Raw genomic sequence first — 26,943 nt, forward strand, 5'->3', positions numbered from 1 at the left:
CTATTTAAAAGAGTATACATGTAGATAGTCGTGACTGCGACATCCGATTATAAGTCTATCGTTTGCCTCATCCACGGCGACACAAATTGGTTTATCGATGTTCGAGATAACCACACGGTTACGTCTGTAATTTGTAGATGATGTCTGATGAACGTTGTTGGAATCTTCACCGCAAACATAAATATTCCCTTCGCTGTCTTTCGCGACACCTTTTGCTTTTTTGAGAACGTTATTATTATGCGATTTGTAATACCATTTTCGATCTAGGAGTTCACCATCTTGTGCATCGATTGTATAGCATGTAACTCGTGTGTTTTCCGAAAAAACTACTGATGACTCATCGAAAACAGAGACTTGCTTTGCGTCTTCTACATAGTTATAACATTCGTCGTCGGAATCGTAGGAGATTGTGGCATCTATGGAACTTCCTTTTCGGATTTCTAAATGTACATCATCAACTTCCGTACTGTCAAAATTCTCATTGGTCGCAAACAAAATTATCAGTCGGGTGTCAAACACAGTCAGACTTATTGGTCGAAGTCGGGTTGAAAATTCCATTAAACCCCCTATCGAGGTTTTGTTTATGCTATGTTTGGTGACTTTCTTCAGGTCTGAATAGCAAACATAAGCATAATCTCCATCAAAAGTCATATCAATCGGCTTTCCTGGTAGCGATTGTTCGGAAATTAAATCGAATTTATCGCTGAAAAGTTTGAGTTTACTGTTGCCAAAATCAGCTAACAGAATTCCATAGTGAGACAAGTTAACTCCAAAAATACTGCAAATATTCGTGTCTGTGGCTGTTTTGACATTTACAAGCGTTATAATTTGTCCGCTTTCTCTCTCTGATAACGGTTTTGATGGCACTTGTTTTGCATCAGATGTCGAGACAGGAGAAGTAGTCTGTATCGATTTATCAATCTTCTCCGTAAGTTTGTTTTCCCATTCTTCATTGTCATGCATTTCATCGCTTGTGTGTTCCAAGATATCAATATTATATTTGTCCTTCTCTTCTAAAGATAGCTCTGCTATAGTTGTTAACATATCAAATTGTTTCACGTTAATGAGCGCGATATTTCGCTGACGCTTACATTCCAGTGATTGCAGTTTCTCTTTAAGATCAGCGCGTGCATGTTTGGTTTGTCGCAGAACAACAGTTATTTGTCGTTTAGTTCCGTGTTTCATAAGTGTTTCTATCAACATTTTGTTTCTTGTTATTTCAGTCTCGATTTCTTGACAGTCATCAATCGATTCTTTCCACTGCGTTGTCCCTGAGAGCGAAAGTTTGCTTAATTGTGTCTCAAGGTCTTTTCTCAAGCTAGTTATATGACCCTTCCATTTGGCATCCAGGCTTTGAATGTTGTTTTTTATCGCTTCTTGCTCCATTTCGCTTGTCTTCCTTTGCTCTTCTTTTTGTGCTTTTAACACATGTATTCTTTCTTGAAGTGCAGCCATAAGGTTAACATCTGAATCCGCAGAAATAACATCTCCTAAATCATGGACATTTTCGCATTTTCGATGGTTTTCCGTGAGACAGAATACGCAAACCAAGTCTTCATGGTCTTCGCATTCGTATGCGATGTCATTATCAGGATGAATTTTGCAGGTCGATAGTTGCTTTATGGTCGTAAACGGCGTTATGTCCACAGGAATTTCAGCATACTTTAATAGCGAGTGTCTTCTTGTTACTTTGTTTCTTTTGTGATCGCGACAACAGGTCTGACACAAATACTCGGAACATGTCACACAAAATCCCGTTACTTCTTCAAATGATTCATCATACTGGCATGGTTCACAGAAGATTGGTCCTTTCATCGGATGACATTTTTTTTCTTTATTTTCCATTGATATCTCCTGGCATTGAACATTGTCTTGACGGTTCGTGGCCATTTTCACAGATCAATAGTCAAATTATATACTCAATGATGAGATATTTTTGCTTTTTAAATGAAAATCCGAACGAAACAGGCAAATGCTATTAAGATACCTTAAGTCCGTCTGAACATATATATTCACTCACAATATTTATAAACTGAGTCAGAACAACTGCTATCTAGTGTCATATTTCATGTTTAAGCCTTAGTCGTTGTTATCGGAAACCTATACATGCCGATACGCTTGTAAGAACAAGCATAGACTTGAGTGTTAGCAAAGTGGCTAGCAAAGTATTAACTTTCTCATGCTTTCATTCGTTTACAATGGAAGAGTTATAACCTCAAAAAAAATTCATTCATCTATGTACCCATTTAAAAACAATATTCAAACACTTTACTGATTTACAATTACAATTAGGAAGAAAAACAGTTTGGTTACAATTGTATTTAAGAGTGTTTTGGTTGAGAACTAAATAGATCGTAAAGATAATTGCAAACTGCATTTGCTTAAGACCTGTTTAAATGTTATTAGGCCTCGTAAACAAACTGATATAAATTGACACGGAAGAAACTTTGTCTCATTTTTATGTTCATACTTGTGACAAAATACATCCTATTGAAAAACATTTTGGTCACAAGAAATGTAAATGGAAGACCTTAAATTAATAACCTGAAACATCACTAATTAATTAAATAAAGCTTGATTAAGTTGGTTAAAACAGATATTCTTTTATTTGTTAATTTGTGTTACAAAGCAATAAACATACATGTACACACAAAATTATAAGTTCAGGGACCAATATCACGAAAATACTGTTATATAAAGTTGACCCTCGGATCTTCGAAAAACAACAAGACATGACTTAAATCATATACACTTTCTCTCTTTTTTTAACATAGCATTATGTTGTATTTTAATTAGCATCATTGATCAAAATCATCACTTAAGAAACGTACTATTCCAATGCAAACAAAACATACTTACAGTAACAACTCGAGTAAATATTTGCACTGGAATTATTTTTCTTTAAAATATTGACCGAATATATTGTTGCGATATTTGGACCCGAAATCACCGACAACGTCATATAATTTAAATAAACTTCCGTTTTTTACAAAACGAATGCCAATAATATTGTGTATGCAAGGCGATTGTTTCTTGATTTTAACTTTACATTGTCGGTAATCTTTTCCCAGCTCTTCCTGTATGTATATCACTCGAAGGTCTTTCCGGGCCTGTCAAACTCCCGTCTGTTGGGAATCATACGCAGTCTAAAGATCCTTATATGCCTCTCACCATTATTTCCGGTTCGGCAACACATTGACATGTTTATTATTGAAGGAACACGGAAAATAATTTATAAAGGGTAAGACTGTTTTACATGTAAATTGATCGATGTCCCCTAGATTTGCTTGATATTTGTTTCAATAAGGAAGGTGTTAAATATACATACCCCTAGACTTTGTAAACAATAACCTGGAACTGTTCTTGTTTGAGTATGGTCAAAAGCGTTTGAAATAAAATTATGACACTTTGTAGGTGCAATGTTCTTTTAATAATGACTTGTGCACCTGCCATTTAGTTTGCGATTTCATTATGCAGGAAATGGTTAAATGGACCCAAGATCTGGCTGTTGTCTGCCAAGGCAACGTTCAATAAGTTCGATTTGTCATTTTAGCTTTACATTTCGGTTACATTGTTCCAGCTGTTGCTGTGTAATCAACAGCTGTTGCTATCAAAGGCTCGCATAGAAATCCTTTGTGAAGAAAATGCGGCTAATCATATTACTTTTGTATCCAGAAATTTAAGATATGTTTATATGGCTCACATACTTTAGTAATGGTTGCATCAAACAGGCAATTTAAAACAGTCAACATATACAATAACAACTCTTACTAAGTCGGACTCAGTTTTACGCTATGCTTAACAGTCTAAAACATTTTATAAACGTCCAGGCAACAAATTAAATTAGAACAATGTTCTTAGGGTTTCTGTGATAAGTTAACGTTTTTTGTAGTCGTTTTATAATGTTAACATTTGTAACATTCAACCATTTTCGTTTTTGATTATTCTGTATAGTCTCCTATAACTCTTATCTGAGTGGATACGTATGTTATTATTGTAAAGAACTGTATATTGAATGTATATTGATGAGACGTAAATTAAATATAAATAATAGTTAAAAGAAATAACGTTCAAATAAGGGAGTTAAGATTAGACGAAAAAACTTTCTAACAGCGTTATAATGTATCCGTATGATAGTTATTGCATGTGTTAGCTCCTCCTACTTCTTACCATTCCAATGCAGGCGTTATTATGTTTGAAACAAAGAAATCACTCTCTGACATGGTACAATAGTTTAAATCTTAACTTTTCTAATACCTCGTTAAAACGTTTAAGAAAAGAAAATAAACGTGTGGAAAGAATGATGATAATGATCCCTGTTTGATGCAGATAGATGGGTGGATGGATGGATGGATGGATGGATAGATAGATGGATGTATGAATGGATGGAGTAATGGATGGATGGATGGATGGATGGATGGATGGATGGATAGATGAATGGATGGATGGATGGATGGATGGATGGATGGATGGAGGAATGGATGGATGGATTGATATGTGGGTATGGTTTGTATGAATCAGTGAAGAAAATAAAAGGAATTGTACCGATTTTGGAAAAAAATAATGCATATGCTTTGAATATAAACACACATAATAATATACTTATGGGTCTTCAACTATATAAAGTGGGTGAGGAAGGCCAAAAAGTGTTTCAAAATTTCATTATCATTTAGTTGCGATGTAAAATATTTTGTATAGGTAAGAAAGCGTACTTATATGTGTGTGTGTGTAAAAATAAGGAGTTGAGCAGATTAACAAGGACTTTAATCGGTGATATTCCAGCTTCTCAAATACTGTTTTGGTGACAAAGTCATCAGACTCAATTCACAATATTTTGGGGGTCGTTTCATTGTTTTGCCATGTAAAGTTACAAAGACAATTTCCATACTGGTTGAGATATATATCCCGATCAGATGATTAATATCGATCACCTGTTCAATATTGGAGTTAGTGTGGTAAAAAGGAAAAGGAAACACATTCCGATACTCTTACTTAATATTCAATTTGACATTGAAGTGATAGTGCAATTACTGTTCTAATACATCCTAAACCAAATATACATCTGTCACATTCAACATCGCCCATGCATACTTATAAAATCTTATTAATAACATAATTGAAAACAGGGTAAACCCCAAAGGCAAAGAAGTCGACGAAGGTCCTGTTATAGGTCACAGGGCCTATTAAAATAAATAATAAAGGTCAAGTACGCAGCCATTAGATACATCACGTGCAATCGAATGAATAAAGCCAAAACAAGAGTACCAACATGTTTTAGAGACTCGCTCATGTGTTTTTAACTGCAATTTTTACAGTTTTTTAATTCACTCCAAAATAAAGTGTGGCAAATCATTAGGATTGTCAAAACTAAGATTCTGACAGCTGGAACCGTGCAACAACTGTATTCGCTCAAATATTGTATTTGACACTAGCGGGTTCGACTAGGGGGTTTGTGGGAAATATCGGAGAAAAGTAATAATTATTATAGATACTCTTGGGGAACTACCCCCCAATAACCCCTTCCAACATTTTCAACCATTTAAATTTCGCATTCATATCTGAGGTAGATGCGAATGTGTCCCTAAATTACGCCCCTTTTAATTCACTTCCTCAAACCGCCCTTGTTTAAAGACAACAATTTTGAGATTCGTTTGTAACGCATTTCAGCAAATTAAAGTAGCGTATTTTTTCCAATATATTCTATAAAGGTTAAAATTTACATCAACTATTGTATAAGTCATTGTGGTCGAGTGGAGCAGGTGTCAGTTTTCTTTTTACTTCTTTACTATACCGGCGTGTGTTCGTTCACCACTTCAACCAGAATATATATCAATTGTATTTTTTCTGCAATTCTGGTATCAATGAGAAAAGTAATTAAGTGTTTTCAAATGCATTACCTGGAAACATAATTGTTGGTAAAAGCATACGTTTGAGTTCCTGTTAAAGTACGATACAATCATACAAAAGCAAAAACCCTACACTGCTTGCCTAAGTTAATTCAATATTTAAATATGTGCGTTCATATAATATAATTATGAATGAATCATTTGTATGCCTACACTAGATTTCTTAATTCAACAATGATAGTTTAAATCTCAATATAGGACATAGATGTTATCTAGCTCGACTCCATAAACAAAAAACTACTTTTGCATTCCTTTAAGTCTATACTTCTAATTGGAATAAGTATGTAACGTGCAATTTATGTACAAAATGCAGGATGAAATCCCTGTGCATATATATAACATCGATGAAAAGTTGACGAATACCACAAAATAGCGTAACCAGAGCAAAAAATGTAAGATCTTGCAAACAATGAGTTCAAATTGTATGACGCAGTGATTCGCCAGGTTATCTATTTGAAGGAGTAAACATGCAGGTAGTTAACATCGCGACACCCGATGATGAGTCTATCTTTCTGTTCGTCCACAGCGACACACATGGGGCGATTGATATTATGGACAACCACACGGTTAACTTTGCATTTTGTAGATATTTGATGAACGTTGTTGGAATCTTCACCGCAAATATATATATTTCCTTCACTGTCTTTTGCGAATCCTTTCGCTTTTTTGAGAACGTTTTCTTTATTCGATTTGTAAAACCATTCACGATTTTGAAGTTTACTTTCTTGAGAATCAACCGTATAGCAGGTTACTCGTGTATTTTCTGAGAAAACAATTGACAAGCCATCGACTACAGAAACTTGCTTTGCGTTTTTCACATACTTAATTTTTTTATCATCGGTATTATATGAGATGGTAGCAGCTATTGTATTTCCTCGTCGGATTTCAATATGTACATCATCAGCTGCCGTACTGTCAAAACTCTCTTTGGTCGCAAACAAAATCATCAGTCGAGAGTCAAACACAGTCAGACTTATTGGCTGGAGCCGAGTTGGAAATCCTATTGGAACCCCTATCGTTGAATTGTGTATGAGATGTTTGGTGACTTTCTTCAGGTCTGAATAGCACACATATGCATACTCCCCATCGAAACTCATATCAACCGGCTGTCCTTGAAGCGATTGTTCGCAAATGAGGTCGAATTTACGGCTGAAGAGTTTAAGCTTACGGTTGCCAAAATCAGTCAGCAGAATTCCATATCGAGACAGATTAACTCCAACAATACTGCAATTTTTCGTGTCTGTTGCTGTTTTAATTTTGACAAGCGTGATCATTTGTCCACTTTCTCTTTCTAAGAATGGCTTGGATGGCCTTTGTTTTTCATCAGATGTCAAGACAGAAAAGAGGGTCTGTATGGATTTATCCATTTTCTCTATAAGTTTGTTTTCCGAATCTAGATCGTCATGCAATTCATCGCTTGTGTGTTCCAAGTTGTTAATGTTATCATTGTCCTTCTCCTCTAAAGAAACTTCTGCGATCGTTGTGAAGTCATCAAATTGTTTTACATTCATGAGCGCGATACTTCGTTGAAGCTGACATTCCAGTGTTTGCAGTTTCTCTTTAAGAGCAACGCGTGTAAGGTCTGTTCGTCGCAGAACAACAGCTATTTGTCGCTTGGTTCCGTGTTTCAAAAGTGTTTCTATCAACGTCTTATTTCTTTTTATTTCAGTCTCGATTTTTTGACAGCCGTCAATAGATTCTGCTAATTGCATTGTCTCGGAGAGCGACATTTTGTCTAATTGTGTCTCAAGGTCATCTCTCAAGCCGGTTATATGGTCCTTCCATTTGGCTTCCAGGCTTTGAATGCTGGTTTTAATCTCCTCTTGCTTCATTGCAACTGCCTTACGTTGCTCTTCCTTTTGTGCTTTTAACGCCTTTATTCTATCTTGAAGTTCTGCTATAATGTTAAGATATAAATCGGCAGAATCGACAACCCCTAAATCACTTACATTTTCGCATTTCCTATGACTCTCCGTGAGACAGAAAACACAACCCAAAGATTCGTGGTCTTTGCATTCGTATGCGATGTCATTATCAGGATGAATTTCGCATGTCGATAGTTGCTTAATGGTCGTAAACGGCGATGTGTCAGCAGGAATATCATCATTCTTTAACAGCAAGTGTTCTCTTGTAACTTTGTTTCTTTTGTGATCGCGACAACAGGTCTGACACAAATACTCGGAACATGTCACACAAAATCCCGTTGCTTCTACAAATGAATCATCATACTGGCATGGTTCACAGAAGATTGGTTCTTTCTTCCAATGACATTCATTTTCGTTAATTTCCGTTGACGTTTCCTGGCATTGAATATGCTCTTGAAGACTCGTGGCCATTTTTACAAATAGTTATTTTTGAGTTATAAATTAAACAATAATGTATTCCCATGCAAACACGCTATTCAAGTGAAAATCCGTATAAAACTGATAGACAAGTCCGGCAAAGATAACGCAAGTCTGTGTCGCCTTATCTATTAGCCGAATACATTTATACAATGCGTCCGAATCAGTTATATCACATCGAAACGATCAACGGCCACTAAAATAGCTATTGGTGTTTTAAACTCAGCCTTAGCTAATTTCGTATTCCATGCCTAGTCATTTGTCCTTGTTATCGTGGCCTTGGCATTTCTACGTAGCTCCATGGAGTTTTACTGCGTTCCTAAGGAGTTCTAGTTGGTGCATTTCTGCCAACTCTCACGGCACTCTCGCGGCCCTTCAACTGTGTGCATAGAGTTATCCCGGCGCTACACATTCACTGCGCTGACGGCGTGTTGTTTTCCACTGCCTATAAAAACGATATCTCCATCAGTTCTCGATCCTTCCATTTGAACAGTTGAGACCATGCCCGCCAAAAAAGGCGGGAAGGTGAAGGTGGCTGGGAAATATCAAAGCCCACCGCAAACAGAAGCAAGCCCCGCTTGCTGTTGCAAATCAGTCATGGTGAAATGCAAGTTTTTTTGCATATTTCATTACTCTATACTGTTTTGTTGGGTTGATTCATTGTCACGCAAACGTCGATTGACGCAGTAGAAGCGCATTTGGTGGCTTCGTAAATCGTTGCAAGATCGCAGTAAGAAAAACAAGAAAAACTGTGATACAAAGTATCACAGCGGGCCCACAAACAGATCTACCATGTAATTTTTTTGAAGTTGGTGATGTGTGATGTCGAGTCAAGGCTATGAAGGAATTAAAAGAGACCTATTTTGGTAAAACATTAGTATATGCACAACTACAGTTTATATTAAACACTTCTTCCAGGTTTCAGTACAACTATAAGTTTTACAGGGGACAAAGTTTTGTGACAGACAAACAGCACTAAATCAATATGTCTCTTGCTTACTCGGGAAAAGACATACTAAGAGTAAATAAGGCAAACCAAAGTTACAGTTCTTGCACAAGCACAGTTGTAACAGTACTTTTTTATATAGGTACCCATTTTTATATTCAGTAACAATTCTCGGGACATTTAGTTACTTATATTGAAAAAAGGTTTCAATATTAGTTAAATCACTATGTAAATTGACACTAACTTCACAACGCATCAGAGTCAAATTTGCATATATGTTACATTGGTCAGCTGAGGAATTGGTCAGTAACTTATCAATACGGCAGTATCGAGTTTCCCTAAAGCATACATTGGTCAGCTAAGGAATTGGTCATTAAATTCTGAATGAGGCAGTAATTGGTCATCTATATGCACTGGACCATGAAATGTAATGACCATACAAATTCAACACCCCGAGGGGCTTTGTGCGAAATGTGACAACACGCCTTTGAGACTTAATGGACTATACAAGTTAATGAAAAATAATAAATACAAATGAAAAGATTACACTTATTTCGCCATTAATTTTTCATGCTTTATTTTTTTACATCATATGAATTTCATAAGCAACAGTTTGCCTTGTTTTCCACAAAAGAACTTCGAAAATACAACAGATTAAAGAGAAATCTATATCATTTAAAATGATTAATAATGGATCAATTTTTTTCCCTTCTTTGTCTATATGGTCAGCAATTGGTCAGCAACTCTACTCTTTTTCTGTATCGTCAGCTAACTTGTCAGCACTTTAGTACGTGCCCAGAAACGTTCCGAAAACAAACTTACGAAAGACAACTCTGTAAAAAAATAGACTGTGTCTACATTATTGTCAAAAGTAACAAGGTTTATTTAATGACGAGACAATCATTATGGTAAGAACGACAACTCATGTGTTTAAGGGAAAAATTGTCTATGTCTACATTTTCAGCTCAAAAGTACTTGATTTTTTTAGGAATAAGAGACGCATATTTTCAACCATGTTCTCAAGTCAACATAAACCTTTTACTCACCACGTATAAAATATAGCGGGCCGCTGCAGCAATAAAATTCCCTGTTATCGCCGTAGACGCAGAAGAGCGGTAGACACGCAATGTCACCTCAGAGAACGCCTTTCAATCGCCATCTATAACCAGAGCCGACGGCGTTTGTTTTGGGCATGCTCAATGTGCGCGCCGTCACTCGGCGTTCCATGCGATCCCACCGCGTTTACTGGCGATGCTACTGCGTTGCCACGGCGACGCTTGCGATTCCACTGCGCGCAGATCGGATATTCTGGATTTTTCTTAGATGCCGTCGGAACGCGGCCCTAGTGTGACACGGGTTTAACAGTATATCTGCTAAGACTATTAAGTATTTTTCAAATACAACATTTGCATCAGAAAAATGTACAAAATGACGTTTTGACATGCACTACATTGAATAGTGATAGTTTAAACTTTACATTGTTGGGAATGGCTGATACCAATTTTGTAAAAACGTATAGCCAATATATTTGCTCCTTTTGTATATGTGTGATTGTTCCTAAGTGCATGTATAATTTACATGTCTTGGTGTTAACAAAATTTTAACAGTAAAATAAGATTAATCCCTGCTTGCTAGCTTTTCCACGCTCCTGTTGATTAAAAATCTCAAATGTTGAAATTAGGATTCTAGGTTTGTTTATTTTTTTGGAACCTGACGCAAAAAATAAGTCGTATTTGGTATGGCCTTAGGTCTGAAGATATGAGCGACACAAGATGTTGAGGTATATATTGTTCACAAAGTCAATGACTTTAACTTCGGCTTACATAGTTCTCACGACCTCAATCAAAAACCGCAGATGAGCAACTTCCTTTATTGACCAATATACCAATCAAGTTAAATGAGTGTTCCAAAATGTCCAATATTTGTTAAAACATAATTTTCGTGACTTGAAGGGCGAACATTTTTGTTTCACAGATATCTTGAACCTAACAATGAGAACACTTAAACAGGTGCACAAGCTCACATGTTATAAAATAGTCCTATCCCATATAAACATTCTAGGTCAATTCGTGTTTGAGATATGTGCGACACAAGACTTTAGGGAGAAAAAACCTCGTACCAAAATGGCAAATCTATATGTATCCGCCAACGTGAGGGCATAATGCAAGCACAAATAATAAAGAATACTTATGTTTGGTATTGAATAGCCACTTTATAAAGTTTGTTCTACTAAAGATACCATCCAGTGCAAACATCTGTTGCGTGCCGATCGAGTGTATGTCCAGTATTTGTTTAAGATACGTGCGACACATGATTTTCGTGACACAAAGTTGTGATCAATTTTTCTCTCCTTATACTTGAAGGGCAAAAGATGATGTTTCACAGACAACTTAAAACTTACAAGAACCTGAAATCTCAATTAAAATTGGGGCTGCACAAAGCTAACATGTTAACAATAGTCTTATCCCATGTTTACATTATACGTAAAATCCTTTTGGAGATTTTTTCGACACAACTGTTTTTGGATAAAAGGAAAAGGGTAAAGCTATATGCACCTAAAAGTAAGGGCATACTGACAGCAAAGTAATAAAGAAAACTTCTGAAAGTATTGTATAGTCACGGCATCAGGCATCAACTTTGTCCCAATCCATTAAATAAAGATCTAAACGTATCATATTTGCGAGTGGACTATAGCTCATTTTTTTACAGAATATGTAAAATAATGAATCTTATTCAAATATGCGAAAACAGTTTTCGATTTTGTTATATTTGCATGACGTTTAGTGTCAAGGCGACCATTTGTAAAACAACTAGTGCACGCTCTGATCTGATCCAATCTGTTCTGTTAAACACATGCCAGTAAAAAGGTTTTGGAGGGATAACCTTTGATTAAAATTAAAGAATCTACATGTAAGTAACAACATTTACATCATTTCTTTATGTTTCATAGACCAACCAGCTAGATGGCAATTCTAGACAGACATACACAAAGTAATCAGCGAACGAAGAATGAATCCGGGCATTTTTATTTTCATGTCAGTAATACATTACAAATATACAAATCATAAAATGCACCATGTTTCATTGGAAATAAAATCATAGAAAATTCATAACTATGATATCAATAACTTGTTTTAACAAGGGATGTATATCTCAATTTTTTCAAACCAACAGACTCACTCAACCAGTCCTGCCAAGACATAAAGCAGTACCATTCGGAGCTCCTCGGCCATTGTTTTATTAAAAACAACCTCGGATGCATGCCGGTACATCAGTTGAAGTAGTTCGTATTTTTTTGAATTATATCATTAATTTCTATGTAGTATTTTAGCTTGTACTTGTTGATCTAAGTTTAAAATTGATTGCCAGTGAAGTGTTTTATTGCAAACATAAATAAGATTGAATCATTCCAAAGATTTAAGTCTCATTAAGTTTATCTACTAAATTAAATTACAACGCGATCTACATGCAGTGGACTCAAACATACCGAATTCCGAGTATGTAAACCGTCCATATACATCCGAGGTCGTTTTCGATAAATATGGCCGAAGAGTTCCGAATGACAGCAGTACATTTGTACACTTCATCTCATAAACAGACATACACGTATAACATTTCTTCTGTCGTCGAGCATCTAAAACAATTAGCTACATAACATTTTGTGCTAAGGCGACATTTTGTCTTTTCTATCAATCATGATGAATTGGTTTTTAAAGAGACACTCTCATTCAAAATTAATACATACACATGTAAACAAACATAAATTTTGAGTAATATACCTTTAACTACTTATTACTAATAATGAATTTATGGAAAATATTAATTACTAATAACAAGACTGTAACCGTGTATTTAAAAGCTGAAAATGCAAAATAATAAATGATGGTGAGTGCTAAAAGATTAACTGTGATCTTTGGTCTCATAAGGTAGAACTACTGTTTTCTGCACCTTTCTTTCAAACTAAACTCGGATTCAGTCATTAGAACCATTGTTTTTGACATTTATTCATCCTTTTTGGTATATTAAAACAATTGTATTAATTGTGGTAAATCCGATTTGGGAGTAAGAGTGCATCTTTAAGGTACAACCTTCGATCAAGTATAGAATCTACATGTACACAACTAAGTTATGTGTTTTAGACCAGCCAGCTGGATATTGCATTAATGGAAACTCTAGGAGGAAATGAACACAAGGTTTTAAAAAAATGAAAATGGCATTGTTTTCTAGTCAATAATATATTAAACATATACAAACACAAAATGTTTCATTGGAAGTAAATCATAGAAAGTTCAGATCTATGAAAAGTAAACTGCTTTATCATGTGCAAAACACAGTTTCAAATAGCAGGCTTACTCTTTCACCAGTCCTGCCAAGTTATACAGCAGTTCATTTGTACACTACAGCTCATACGTTTGTTCGTGAACAAACTTAGTGATCGTGAACAAACGCAGTCCGCATCATTGTGTAAGATTTCTGCATCTTCCATTAAGCATTCGCTTCTTCAATCTGAAAATTATAAGCAAGTAAACTATTGAAATGTGATTTCTTAGCTAACTGCGTGTTAAAGTATAAATATTACTTGCATGTTCATGCAATGAGCTACTGTAGTTCTTGCATGCTCTGTTAAAAATACTGAAACATATGTAAATGACATTGACAAAAACATTAACTGAGCTATTAACACCAAAAAATCCATTGCAGAACTATATACATAAAAACAAAAAACAAACTGTCATTTACAAACTTTTATAAAGTAACAACGTTTTATACTTATTCTCAACCTAAAATGTTTGGAAAACAAATTGGACTATGTTGAAAGTGTAAACAATCTAGCAGGAATAATTAAGAACAAAAATTAAATTAAAATCATTCACATTCCATAAAGATCAAATCCATATTTGCAAATTACCTTTATGTTTGGAGCGATCTGACTTGCCGGGTTTCACCTTTGTCTTTGTGCTTGGTTTGCGGGGAACTTTCTCATTGGGTTTTTTAATATTTAACAATGGGTGGATCTCTGGAATGGAACAGAATTTTTTTTATTTTCATTAACATTTATTTATATTTGTGTGCCCTTTATTATATACTTATGTAAAAAAAACAGTACCATTTTGTGTCTTTAATGACAATACCAATATTAAGTTCATTAATAAAAAAAGACTACCTTGCAAGTTACCTTGAATTGTCCCACTGTATGGCCAGGTTACAGCTCTGTATGGCCAGGTTACAGCTCTAACAGGCCAAAATACAAGGGATTTTGACCAGTGGCCCTTGAGACTGACTATGACGGTCAATTAACACAGTACACACATATGTCTTAGCAAACATTATTCACTAAAATGAAGAAACAGAAAAAATTAAATGATCACAATCCATACCATCGGTTGGGGCATTCTCCAGATCAACATCAAGGGCCCTAACTCTGGCCTTTTTGGCAGAATCAGGGGTGGGCTGTGACCCTTTTCTTTTACTCTGGCTCTCCTCCTGAGGCTAAAAACAAACCAAACACCAGCATTATAAGAAGATTGTATTTGCCATATGATTGAATCATACACCAAAATTGCTGCCAAGATTTAGCATATACTGTGTTTGCAAGAATCAGCACAATCAGACATGTGCTTACATTGAATTGTAGTCTTGCATGTTAAATATGTTTTGAAAGTAGTTCTGATCAAAAGTCAGAAATTACTACAGAGGTAAAGAGGCAGAGTATCTATATTTTCAATGTATCTACTTTGAAAGTGGTTCCCTTCAACAATTAAAAAATACTACACAGGTAAAAGTGACGGCTCATTCTTATTTTGAATGTTTTTACTTTGTATTTAGTTTGGTTATACTGTAAAAAAACAACACATATAAAGAGGCAGAGCATTCATATTTTCAATGTGTTCACTTTTAAAACTGTCCCATCAACAGTAAATAAATTACTAAACAGGTATAGAGGCAGAGCATTAATAATTTTAATGTTTCACTTTGAAAGAAGTTCCCTTCAAGTCAACAAAAAAATACTACACAGGTAAAGAAAAAGAGCATTAATATTTTCAATGGTTTTACTTTGAAAGTAGTTCATAACATCAGACAAAAACTTATACATAGGTATAGAAAGAGAGCATTAATATTTTCAATGTTTTTACATTAAAATTAGTTCCGTTCAATAGTCAAGAAATTACTACACAGGTAAAGAGGTTGAACATTCATGCTGATATAAACAACACTCCATCCAAAAGACAAATAATGAGGGCAAGGTAAAAATAAGAGAATTAATAATTCACTTACGGTATATATATACTTTTAATCTAGAAAGTGACAGAAAGTCAGGGTACTCACGTCAGGTTGGAGCGACCAGCCTTCCTCTGGTTCCTCTATCTCTGGGGCAACGGGCAGGTAAAGAAGGGCATCTCCATCGTCATCCTCCTCATCACTGAAACACATACATCATATCAATTTATTCATTGTTTTCAAGTATAAAATATAGAACTATTCCCCTATAAAATTATTTCAAATATTATATTTGATTACTTCTGGTAGAAAATAATATTTAATGAATTCTGATTGGTTGTTTCATCTGTCTTTTTCGATCTTTGTCGTGCCTGACACTTGACATTTTATAAAATATCATAAATAATTATCTCATTAAGTTTGCCAATGTGGTGTTTACTTAATTACACTATGTGCTGCGTTGTCAAATTTATGAAAGAAGGAATTATTAATACTATCCATGTATTTAAAAAAAAATAAAAAAAATAAAAGCATACCATTGCTCAAAATATCTGTTGCAAGTTATATCTAATAGTGAACAATACTAGTGGAAATTTACTAATAAGTCAATCACAGGGGAAGCAACTTTTATTTGAGCTAGACTTATTCTCCCTCTCAGTTGCCTCCCTTTCTATTTTTAATTGATAAAAAAATATTTCTATGATAATGATACTGTTGTATTTCTTGAGATGGGTGTGAGATGTACAATGACACAAGGTTTCGGTTACAAGTTTACCGTGTGAAGTCTGATTAATAAGTGCTATGAAAATGTACAACATCAGTTTATAATAAACAATACATGCAATAGAGTTTATGATTAAAGGGAAGCAATGCAATTTAACTCATTGTCTATTGTTGTGTTTGAGCAGGGTATATAATACGACAGATACCATCACAAATGTTATTGAGAATCTATATTTCATGCATATAATGGCTTGTTCTGAGAGATGTGAAGAAATATAATATATAAGGAATTAAGGTATACAAGGTACACATCATCATCTTAATGCAAGAAGTCTTCTTTTCTTTTTTGAGTTTATAAAGGTCTGCTCACGCCATATAATGATTGCATAATGGCTTGACCTGGTCACATCACTCAGTGTGACTTTAAATAAATTTTGAAGTAAAAGGAGGAAATTTACCCCCACCAGTTGCTAGTGTATTTACCAAAAGAGTAATTTTGGACCCTTATTGCCACAAAACTTCTGATAAATGACATATAGAGTGGTCCCACAGCTCTGATTATTCTAAAGCAGGGCTTTTTCTGCCCATTTTGGGAAAATACCTTAGACATGTTGGGAAAATTTGCTTCGCGAATAAGCCTAAATTGAGAAATTTTACAGTGAAAAGAACAAGCTTTTCAATCTCCTGCAAATAAGGAAATTATTAAGTATATGTTTCTTTCCCTTTCAAAAGACCCAAAATGGCTGAAATATCAATCCTATGTGTGTTTATATCTATTGCAAAAAATCATACCAGATAATATTTCATTATAATCTCTGAATGTGATGAAAATAAATGATTTCTGAATTCAATTATCCCCAAAACTTTACATCACATAATTCATTAGGATGTTGAATGAACCAGTACAGGTAAAAAGTCTTCCATAAAAAAAGTGTTGTTGTTTTTTTTATTGGGAATTTTTTCTGAATATTGGGAAAAATATCATTTTGCTTTTGGAATGGGTCCGAAAGTCGATAAGTGGGTACTATAGAAAAAGCCCTGAAAAGGGTTTATTTTCTCTAATCTTGACAAGATATAAGTTTAGAAGTTAATGCTCTTTAAAAATCAGCATGTTTAAATGTTCATACATGAAATTCAAAGGGCTACAATGTGTAATTATTTATAAAATTATGTTCATCGCTTTTCATTTCCTATACGAACAATGCAATAACTCAATATCTGCTTCTATTTATATATGCACTTATAGAGTTCAAGCTCCTTGTTGACGACATATAGTACTCACCTGCTGACAAAAGCCTGGATGGGCTCCACAGTGGTCACATCCACATCCACATCCTCCTCGTCCTCTGGAAACAATCGCACATACCATACATATTAGTCAAATGATTAAACATTGAACTGAATTTGGCTCTGCTAAATGTGACTAGTTTAATATTAGTAACTGCACGCACAACCCGAGATAGTGAAGTTATACATAAATGCTGCAGTGTGAATGTACATCACAAAAGGTATGGGTGAAGCAACTGTTTTGTACCATGTTGAAGGACAACCTTCAATAACTAGCTACGTATAAGTGAAAAACGTTGTAAATCATCCACACAATTAATACTACACATTTATATTTCATGTAACCTTCCCAATATGATTGTTTATTCCAATATGATTGTTTATGTATAAACAAAAACATTAAAACATTCCTCAACATGGTACAAGTACTTATTTTGGCATTAAGCTTCTAGGAGTGATCTTGACCTTTGAGTTACAGACCTGGGACATGTGACATGCCATCTTGGTGAACATTCATGTGAAGTTTCCAGGAAATCCTATAATGAATGGGTTAGAACTTAGAGGGAGCCCTGACAAGGTTCATTTCAACCTTTTAACTTTTATGGTGACCTTGAACTTTGAGTTGCAAACCTGGGTGGTGTACATGACATGCCACCTCATCATGGTGAACCTTTAGGGTTTTTTGAAAGTGCTTTAATGCATGGTTAAAATACAGCCTGGATAAGGATCAATCTGGATGGATGCACTGGAGCACTGATGTACACAGAACCACCATTGTGACAACTGCCTTACTCAACGCATGCGGGCTTGACAAAAATCATAAAATATAAGAACTTGTCAAGATAATTGTATAATGGACAAGATCAAAAAATCCAACAAGAGTAACCAACCCTTAAGATCCTTTTTCTCCATTCCCTCCTCGGCAATGTCAAACTCGGACTCTCGCTCATCGTATTCCACATTCTCATCCAGTTCTTTGAAGTCTGGGGCAAACGCACTCCAGTTTTCCTGCAAAAACATACATTCAAACTGAAATCATCCTCTGCCTTAAACATTCTGGGTCATTTTAAGTTTAATATTGCTTAAGCTGTAAATTCTTTAAAGTTTGTTAGATTTTCTGTTTAATAGTTGATTGAGCATAATATGTTCTCTTTAATGTTTGTTTCATGTTGTGCCATATGTTTTGATACCTCTCATGCATATGTGGGCCACAAATGTAAATAAAACACGAAAACTCCTACTCCTCACTGTCTGTACCAGCAAAAGAGTTCAGATTACATGCTACAAATGAACTACAATATCTACCACTTGATTCTGCGCCCAGACAGACACCACACCACTCGAGATGGACACGATGATTGGCCGCACTGGATGCCACTGGAATAGAAGATATAAGTGGTGATTGAGTTATTCAATATCTTTGTAAAACCGTGTATAAGTTTGATCAGAAAACTTAAACATGGAAAATACATTAACAATTTTTCAATTAAATGTTATATTACAATATTTGTACCATATGCATATAAGGTAATACAATTGTAAGTACAATGGCCCACAAAAGGACAACAGTACTGGTTTCTACCCAGGAATACACTCATAGAGTGATTCATGACAGTATTCAGATGTTCTCAGAATTGAGCTACATTAAATAAGTTTGTAAACTGTAAAACCAGTGCTAACATACAGCAACATCAAGTAGAAGTTCTCCCTTAGTTCCGTGGAGGATTTTCACGAGGTTGCCAACTGCTTTCTCCCAGATATGGAGTGTGTGCTGCTTGGCAGAGCCTGCCACGATAAACTCTCCATCACCGGAGAAACAACACTTCTTCCACATTGTTCTAAAAATAACCAATTACAAGGCTTGTTATTTCAATGTACCAGTAATGAAAGGACAATCATTTTATTGAGTGTGAGCTGCTTGGCCGAGACCAACACGATGGCCGTAACCAAAAAGAGAAACATTTTTCTAACATTAACCAAAATGAAATACAAGCTCATTTATATCAATATATATTTAAAAAGCAATCCTTCTCTCAGATATGGATTGTGCGCCGCTTGAGCGAGTCTGCCACAATGAACTCCCAATCAAAAGAATCAACACTACTTTCACATAATTCTATGGGAAACGAACCACAGGTATTTAAAATGTATAAAAAGTTATATTAGCTGATTAACATACATCCTAATAATCAAAATTCACTGTTTGTATCAATATGAACTGCAATTATGATCTCAATTTAGCTACCATTGAAAGCACTTAATTAATAACAATTCTGGTAAATTGCACTAATGTATGATGAGTTAAAATGTCTAAATGAGTCTTGTACGGATGCTCAACACACAAAAAAATAAAGCTTTCATAAAGGGGCTATCTTGTCTTCTCCTTTTATTTGCATGTGCAAGGAGAAATGTGTGCGTATGTAAGTGGCTACTTGTTGACGAGGTCCTGTAGCTTCTGTATGGGTTCTGGTTCCCCATCCTTCGCACACGCCAGAACTTCCCCGCTTTCATACACGCGAATAATCCGGTCTGCTGAGTTTACCAGGAAACAACTGAAATACACACACATGTACTTGAATGATCACTTGTGTTGTAATGTTGCCAAGAGCTATAGATAAGGGTCGTAATGGGCATAAATATGCTTTAAAATATGCCAATTACAATACAAAGTCAAAAAGTAGTAGTAGTCAAAAATCTGTTGGAATCAGTATGAATATATCTTGTTATAACAGCATACCGTTACTACAATAAATAAACAACCATTACGGGAACAAGCATTTTGACCAGATGGCCACTAAATCAGTTTAGAATTGATTCAACTCCAATGCAGTGATCTCCCTTGAGGAAAATAGAGAAAAGAAGTTTTGGATGTGTAATGTTTTAATAAATTAAATTCTGCGTTTAGGATCAAGCCTATTGTGTAGCCCATTACACTTTATTGAATGAAACCAAGGTGTATAATACACTTCACAAAATTACATGAATAATAATATTAAGGGCATTCATCGGGCCTAAAAAAAAAAATACATTTGTTTCGGGTTACCCGACCCTACCTACGGAATAGGCGCCAACCCTATCGTTTTTATAGTCAGTTTAAAAAAAAAAAAAAAAAAAAAATTGTTTTTGGTTTTTAAATATGGAGTTTAAAAACACCATTCTCCAATGATGAAAATGACATTCTTATATTAAGCCTAATAAAAAAAAAAAGCCTACCTACCCTACCTATTTTTGAAAAAGGATGTAACCCTAACCAAATTTTTTTTTAGGCCTTACATACTAAACAAAACATTATCTGTATAGAGATACCGTAGAGGGTAGCCCATTTATAACGCTGCAATGATTACTAAAATACTTTTTTCAGTATGGTGTCAAAGGAATGTTAAACTTCTAATAATTTTCAATAATGTCTACTATAAATACATTTATTAGTACGCAGTGTTCTCAATAAGAACCGGCTGCCGGCCAAAATGGACGGTTCAAATGGCAATTGGGCCGGTTCAAATCTGGAAAAATAAATTAATTTTTAGTAGAATAAGTAGTAGCTGTTCGGTAACTTTACTTTTTGAGATGGTTCAACCGAAACTAATTGAGAACCCTGAGTATGTATTCTATTTTATAACACACTAGACAATGAGTGTGATATAAAAAAATATATTTTAAAACATCCATTATTACAAGTATGCATTGAAAATACAATATACTTTGAGGGGACAATCATACCATATTTTTCATAATACATGTACATGAGCTTTTTACTCTTAAAACAAGTTACAAAGTATACAATTATCAAATACAGCTAATAACAGTAACCAGGGCTGTCTTTCAAGTGATTCCCCACCTTAAAAAATATATAACTATTCCCATTTTAGTGTGAGTTTTCCCATCAAGAGTAGACTGTCCTGTTAATGAAGAAAACGATTGACCGAAATCACACAAAAATACAAAAAAAATACATCTTTCTTATGCAATATGCAGTTTCTAGGAACAATCATGGTACATGTATATGAATTTGAATCCAAAATGAATACGACAGAAATAATAAATTTATTTTTGATATTATAATAGAATAGGTATAACTGTGAACATTCAAAATTCCCGTTTGATGGCAACTATCTTTTTGAAAAGGCCTTGACCCTATTCCCTTAGAGCCAAAAGACAGCCATATTAACTACATGTATGGAAAAGCACATACTCTCCCCTCCTTGCAAACTCTATGGACTTTATAGCGGTGGTGTTAAGAGTTCCCGTAGTAACACGGAATGATGCCTTCAGCTTGTGACCATCTTCAGTAAACACACATACCTGAAATATAATAATAATAATGACAGGCCACAATTAAAGCAGCACTCTCACAGATTTTTATTTTCTTGGAATGAGCCAAATTTCTGCAAATGTCTTGAAAATAAGATTTTTTACAAAAGATCAGATCACAATTTTCATATTTCTGTTTGAAAATTTATGTTTTATGGCGAAAAGCGCTGCTTACACTTTAATTAATGAATCTTTTGGCTGTTTTCCAGACAACTGATATCTGTTCTATTGTGAGTTAGCTTTTATCACTGAACAAAAAGTATTGATGCGAAAATCAGCCGTTTCTGAGACAAAAAATAAAACAAATGCCGAAACTGTCAATCTGTGAGAGTGCAGCTTTAATGAATAGTTTATTTAGCCTTACTGTTCTGAATCAGTCGTCATTATTTCTTTAACATTATGGAGTAAAGGAATTAGGAATTAAAGACTTTTTACTTTAATTGAAGATTCAACCTTATCTGCGTTATGAATATAGGGTTTAATTCAGGTTTTAAAATGGATAGTATGCTGCAAAAGAGGGACAGGGTGCCAAGGGAGAAAAGGGCACATTGAATCAAGGGGACAGGGTGCCAAGGGAGAATAGAGCACATTGTATTTGGCTGTGAAGATTTTGATGATTATGAATTTGACAAAAAATGTAAGAAATTGTGCTTAAATAAAGGTCTAACTGCCAAATGTATTAAGTTTGGCAGAAATGTGCACATGCTGATCCCCATGTCATTGCAAAAGGGTGCATACAAATATGGTAGAGTTTAACACCCTTCTATAACTCTTTACTGTATAGCCTAGAATACTACCCCAGGGACTGGCAAAGGTAAATGAGAACACTACATGTGTGACTATGAGAATAGCAAGGACCTACCCTTCCTTTTGCGTTGCCAGTGTAGATGTGTTTTCCCCTCCGGTCATACGAAGCCACTATGTTCAGATCAGACTGTAAAATGCAAATCAGACTCATATTGTCTTTATATCATTACTAATGCAAGTATAATTTATAAAGTCAGTTGATCTGTGGGGTTGTATAACCTCGAGTTGCTTGCATAAATTCCATAACAGATATATTTTAACGCAAGCAACAAGAAGTGATACAATCCAACAGAATAAACAACTACCATATTTCTTTTTAGTTCATGTCTTTATAATAAGAATGTATACTTTTTAAAAAAAATAAACAGCATTTAAATTTGACAACAAACATCCGACTTATTCTTGTAGTGTTGCAAATTTGTGCATGCACACTAGGCTACTGTGTGGTGTGGAATGAGAAAGCAAGGTGTGTTATACAGATTTTTCCAGTTCCAGGTATGAAATAAAAAGGAACTGAATTTTCCAATGCCAATATAGATCACTAATTGTTTCACAAAAACTGATTTTAGTTTTAAACAGACATGTTTAAAAAAGTAAATCCATAATATAAAAGATAGTTGCAAGAGAACAATAGAGAAAAGGCAAAATAGGGTCATAACATGTCATTTTTAAAGCCAGAATTATCCTTATTGTTCATGTATGCATGTTGTCTCTGGCAACATTTTTACCAAATTTCATTTTAAAACATTTATGAGTTTGCCTAGGTTATTTTTTTGAATACCAACGTAGCAATACTTAGCTTATGACAATACCTCGACTTTAACTTCTAAGATAATGATTTACAATAACTAAAGCATCACTTAGCTGCATTTAATTGATGCTTTATTCCTTTATTTTAAATGTAGTATTCCAGTGCTTCACACATACAGTACCCATATAATCTCATTTCATTAAGCACATTTCATCCAGCTGAAACTCACATCATCATCCAGGGGAATCAGTTTATGTCCGACTTCCATGTTCATCGTGACCGAAGCATGCTTCATTGGGCAAACCAAGAACTTTTCACTGTCATAGGAAACAAACAACAAATTAAAACAGCACTGTTTCGGAACTGGCCAGTATGTTTGGTGTATATTGATGAATAAAGAAATAAACAGTACATAAAACAAGGCCTCTTGAAAACTGTCAAAAGTGACAGCTTTGTTCTAAGTTAAGTTCAAATAACCCTTAAAAACAATAGCTTTAAACATTCAAATGTTAACTTTAGTTTAAATAATAAATAAGCCACAATTTTAAATTCCTTTATATGTTACTTAAAAACCTCTAGTTTTATTTTTCTATATAATTATAGTGTAATGGATTTCGTCCTTGGCTGCAGACGACAGACTGACTAGAAAACCAGAGTTGCAATCATGCTGTGGGCCAAATAATTTTCTATTTTTTTTATTATCTAATATCTTACTTCTTTTTAAAAGTTTAAGAAAAGTTTTATATCAGATTACATCAAAACAGCTTCTAAAAGACCATAAAATGTTTCTGAGAAATAACAATTACATCTGATGATGCCTCTGCCAGTAATTAAACTTGCACATATAACCTCTTTATATTTTCATTTTGATTGTCGTTTCAATACTATACACATAATGGATGAACTTAGTGGTAATGGTGACTGGTCAATGTAAAAAATTGGAAGGGTATCATGGTGATAACTCCAGTTTATTACCTGCTTCTTGGGTGAAACTGTACTTTAAGGATCGGTGACGGGAAGCGAAAGGTCTTCTCTATTTCGCCTTGCAGAACATCCCATATTGACACTGTGTTGTCCGTCGCAGCACTCAACAGCTTACGACCATTTCTGCTCCAGCTGTTATTCATCAAAATTATTAAATGACTTATTTAAATTTAAATTTCTTTAATCAGTCAACCAATAGCTACTTTTCATTGAAGAAAATTCATTCATTTAACAAATATTGCATAATGACTACCAGTACTGTAGATGTTTTTAACAATATAAGTTTGAATAAATATTCACGATTTTTTAATGTAAAGGCCTTTAAAAAATAAGTGCATTGTGTTCGGGTTACCTGACCCTACTTACTTGATAGGCGCTAACCCTATTGTTTTTATAGTAAAATATTTACACATCAACTTCCATTCCTTAAATGAACTGCCTTTCGGCAAACATCTTCGGATATGTTCGGATCGCAATTTATGGCATAACAATATACATGAAAACTATTGATCTTGTTAGTGTTTGTATTGTGTCAGCAGGTCCCGTAAAATATAAATCAACATTTTAGAAAGTTTAATTTATTATCTTTTAAATGTATTGTTGCCGTAAGTGTTTAAATTTTACGTTTAAAAGTGTTTTCAAGTGGTTGATCTGTTCCCACGTTATTGTGACGTCATTTGAAAAAATATTTCCGGTTACATTCGGGTTGTTCTATTTACAGAATGGGTAAGAAAGGATTAATGAATGGTTTTCTTAAATGAAATGAAGTATTTTTTAACAATTCTTGAATGAAATAATGAACTATTGGTGTAAATATAAGTAATGAATTGCGGGGTTGATGTTATTATCGGGGATATGAACGCAATTCGGACTCCACACACTTTGACCAGCCCAATTGCGTTCATACCCCGATAATGACATCAACCCCGCAATTCATTCCTTAAATGGTAAAATAAAAAATATATTTTTAAGTGTGTGTATTAATATTTTATTTAATACCTTTAAAGCTTCATTCAGAAGATAACTTTAACGCCTTTCCCAATGATGACAATTACGTTCTTATTTAAAGCCTAATAAAAAAATAAAATGCAAAACAGACTTTCAAAAATTTAATTTACATTAATCATGACCAACCTCAATGTGCACACTGGATGAACGTGCGCGTTGATGACTTTTGAGATTCCACGAGTGAGAAAATCCCACAGTACCAGGCGGCCATCGTTACAACCAACAGCCAGCAAAGTGCCCTGACGGTTAAAGGCGCAGGTGATTGCAATACTCACACAGTCCAATGCACCATCAAATTCCTGGAAAACAGTATGAGAATATCAGTTTCATCTAATTAATGATATTTGCCCTTTAAAAAAAAGTTAAAACTGTCAAACTAGACTGCTGTCATCAATAATTATCACATACTTTTAATGAATAGATACTCATCATACTGAAGTAGTTGTTTGTTAAATTGTTAAAACAACTAAGAAGAGTATTAACTATTTTACAAGATCATCTAATCCAAAGTATCACATACCTCTGGATAATTTTGACCGAAGGTTTCTGAAAAATAAACACATATTCAATTTAATCACACGCTACACCTTGTTTCTGGTTTAATATAATCATCACATATTTTTCTACAATACACATATGTAATATAACAATATCACTTCGCATGACTGTAAACAATGAAATTGCAAATACTAATTGCTTATTTGTAATAGTCCATCAAGTCTTCAGTTTATCTCTTATTTACTTGAATAAAGTAGTTCTTTTTCATCTAAATCATAAGAGTAGAAAGTGATGTTTTCTCTTAATTTCATAAAATACATTATATCATTCACCATATTCTGTATTTAAACAAGAAATCTTGTCATGAACTTATTACAATTTATGATGTCACCATTAAAAAGAAAGCAAATTTTATTAAAGGTTAGTGTTCCTGTTGTTTTTCTTTCTGGATATCACCTCAGTATTCACTCTACCTATAGATAAGCTAAATGTAAAGCGATCAGATGTATATTTGATTCAAATTCTTCTGCATATAACATTTCTGCAATGCATGCAGCAGGTGGAATGGCATTGCATTGTCAGTTTGTGGTATTCAGTTTAATACTGTATCAGTGCAAGAATGTCTTTTTATTTTTACTGGAGTGATAAAAAGAATCATTGTAATACTCAAATTCAATCAAAAGGCTCGGTCACGGACCTATAAAGGTTTATAGGTCCATGGCTCGGTTAAAACGTTTTCCTGAACTCGTTGAATATTATTTCTGTTATATGATTAATCGTGACAGATACCCTTAAAAATCAAATTCGCTATTGATATCCGAAGATGTAAGTATCCGAAACTGTTCTACTTAAAAAGTTATCGTTTGTAATCGAACGGACAAGAACGAACAATTCATATGTAAAACGGTAGGTGTAAAACCTAGTTCATATACTGAAAAACTGAACAATATATACTTATAAGACGATTAAAGATACAAAACCTAATAATTCCAAATTCATGTTTACGCTCCTTTTTAACCCAAAGAAATATTGGAGGGAATTGAAAAATACACAAAGTATAACCTTTGTTCCCCGCATCGATTACTTCCCATTAATCCAGTTCGTACTTACACCATAATACCAAAATGTTTTTATGTTTAGCACCAACCCATAATACGAAAT

The 26,943-nt window shown here is 34.4% G+C and overlaps 3 protein-coding genes across 3 annotated transcripts; all 3 read right to left on the minus strand.

Moving 5' to 3' along the window:
* LOC128235712 (uncharacterized) lies at positions 1 to 1,890 on the minus strand. The gene has a single exon (XM_052950514.1). The coding sequence runs from the start codon at positions 1,888 to 1,890 to the stop codon at positions 1 to 3; it is 1,890 nt and encodes a 629-aa protein (XP_052806474.1).
* A 4,311-nt stretch (positions 1,891 to 6,201) lies between these two features.
* LOC128236104 (uncharacterized) lies at positions 6,202 to 8,257 on the minus strand. The gene has a single exon (XM_052950961.1). It carries the CDS (start codon positions 8,240 to 8,242, stop codon positions 6,356 to 6,358), a length of 1,887 nt encoding a protein of 628 aa, XP_052806921.1. The 5' UTR covers positions 8,243 to 8,257; the 3' UTR covers positions 6,202 to 6,355.
* Positions 8,258 to 12,204: 3,947 nt separating this feature from the next.
* LOC128236106 (retinoblastoma-binding protein 5 homolog) lies at positions 12,205 to 26,804 on the minus strand. The gene is made up of 16 exons (XM_052950964.1): positions 26,763 to 26,804; positions 25,805 to 25,830; positions 25,411 to 25,583; positions 24,268 to 24,408; positions 23,522 to 23,609; positions 22,597 to 22,668; positions 21,616 to 21,725; positions 19,856 to 19,975; positions 19,108 to 19,261; positions 18,729 to 18,800; positions 18,314 to 18,431; positions 17,419 to 17,482; positions 15,522 to 15,615; positions 14,573 to 14,684; positions 14,104 to 14,211; positions 12,205 to 13,700 (listed from the first exon to the last, which is right to left on the minus strand). Exons 1-16 carry the CDS (start codon positions 26,779 to 26,781, stop codon positions 13,696 to 13,698), a joined length of 1,476 nt encoding a protein of 491 aa, XP_052806924.1. The 5' UTR covers positions 26,782 to 26,804; the 3' UTR covers positions 12,205 to 13,695.
* Between the last annotated feature and the right edge of the window lie 139 nt (positions 26,805 to 26,943).

This window comes from Mya arenaria, chromosome 5, assembly GCF_026914265.1.
Source record: "Mya arenaria isolate MELC-2E11 chromosome 5, ASM2691426v1".
Taxonomy (NCBI): Eukaryota; Metazoa; Mollusca; class Bivalvia; order Myida; family Myidae; genus Mya; species Mya arenaria.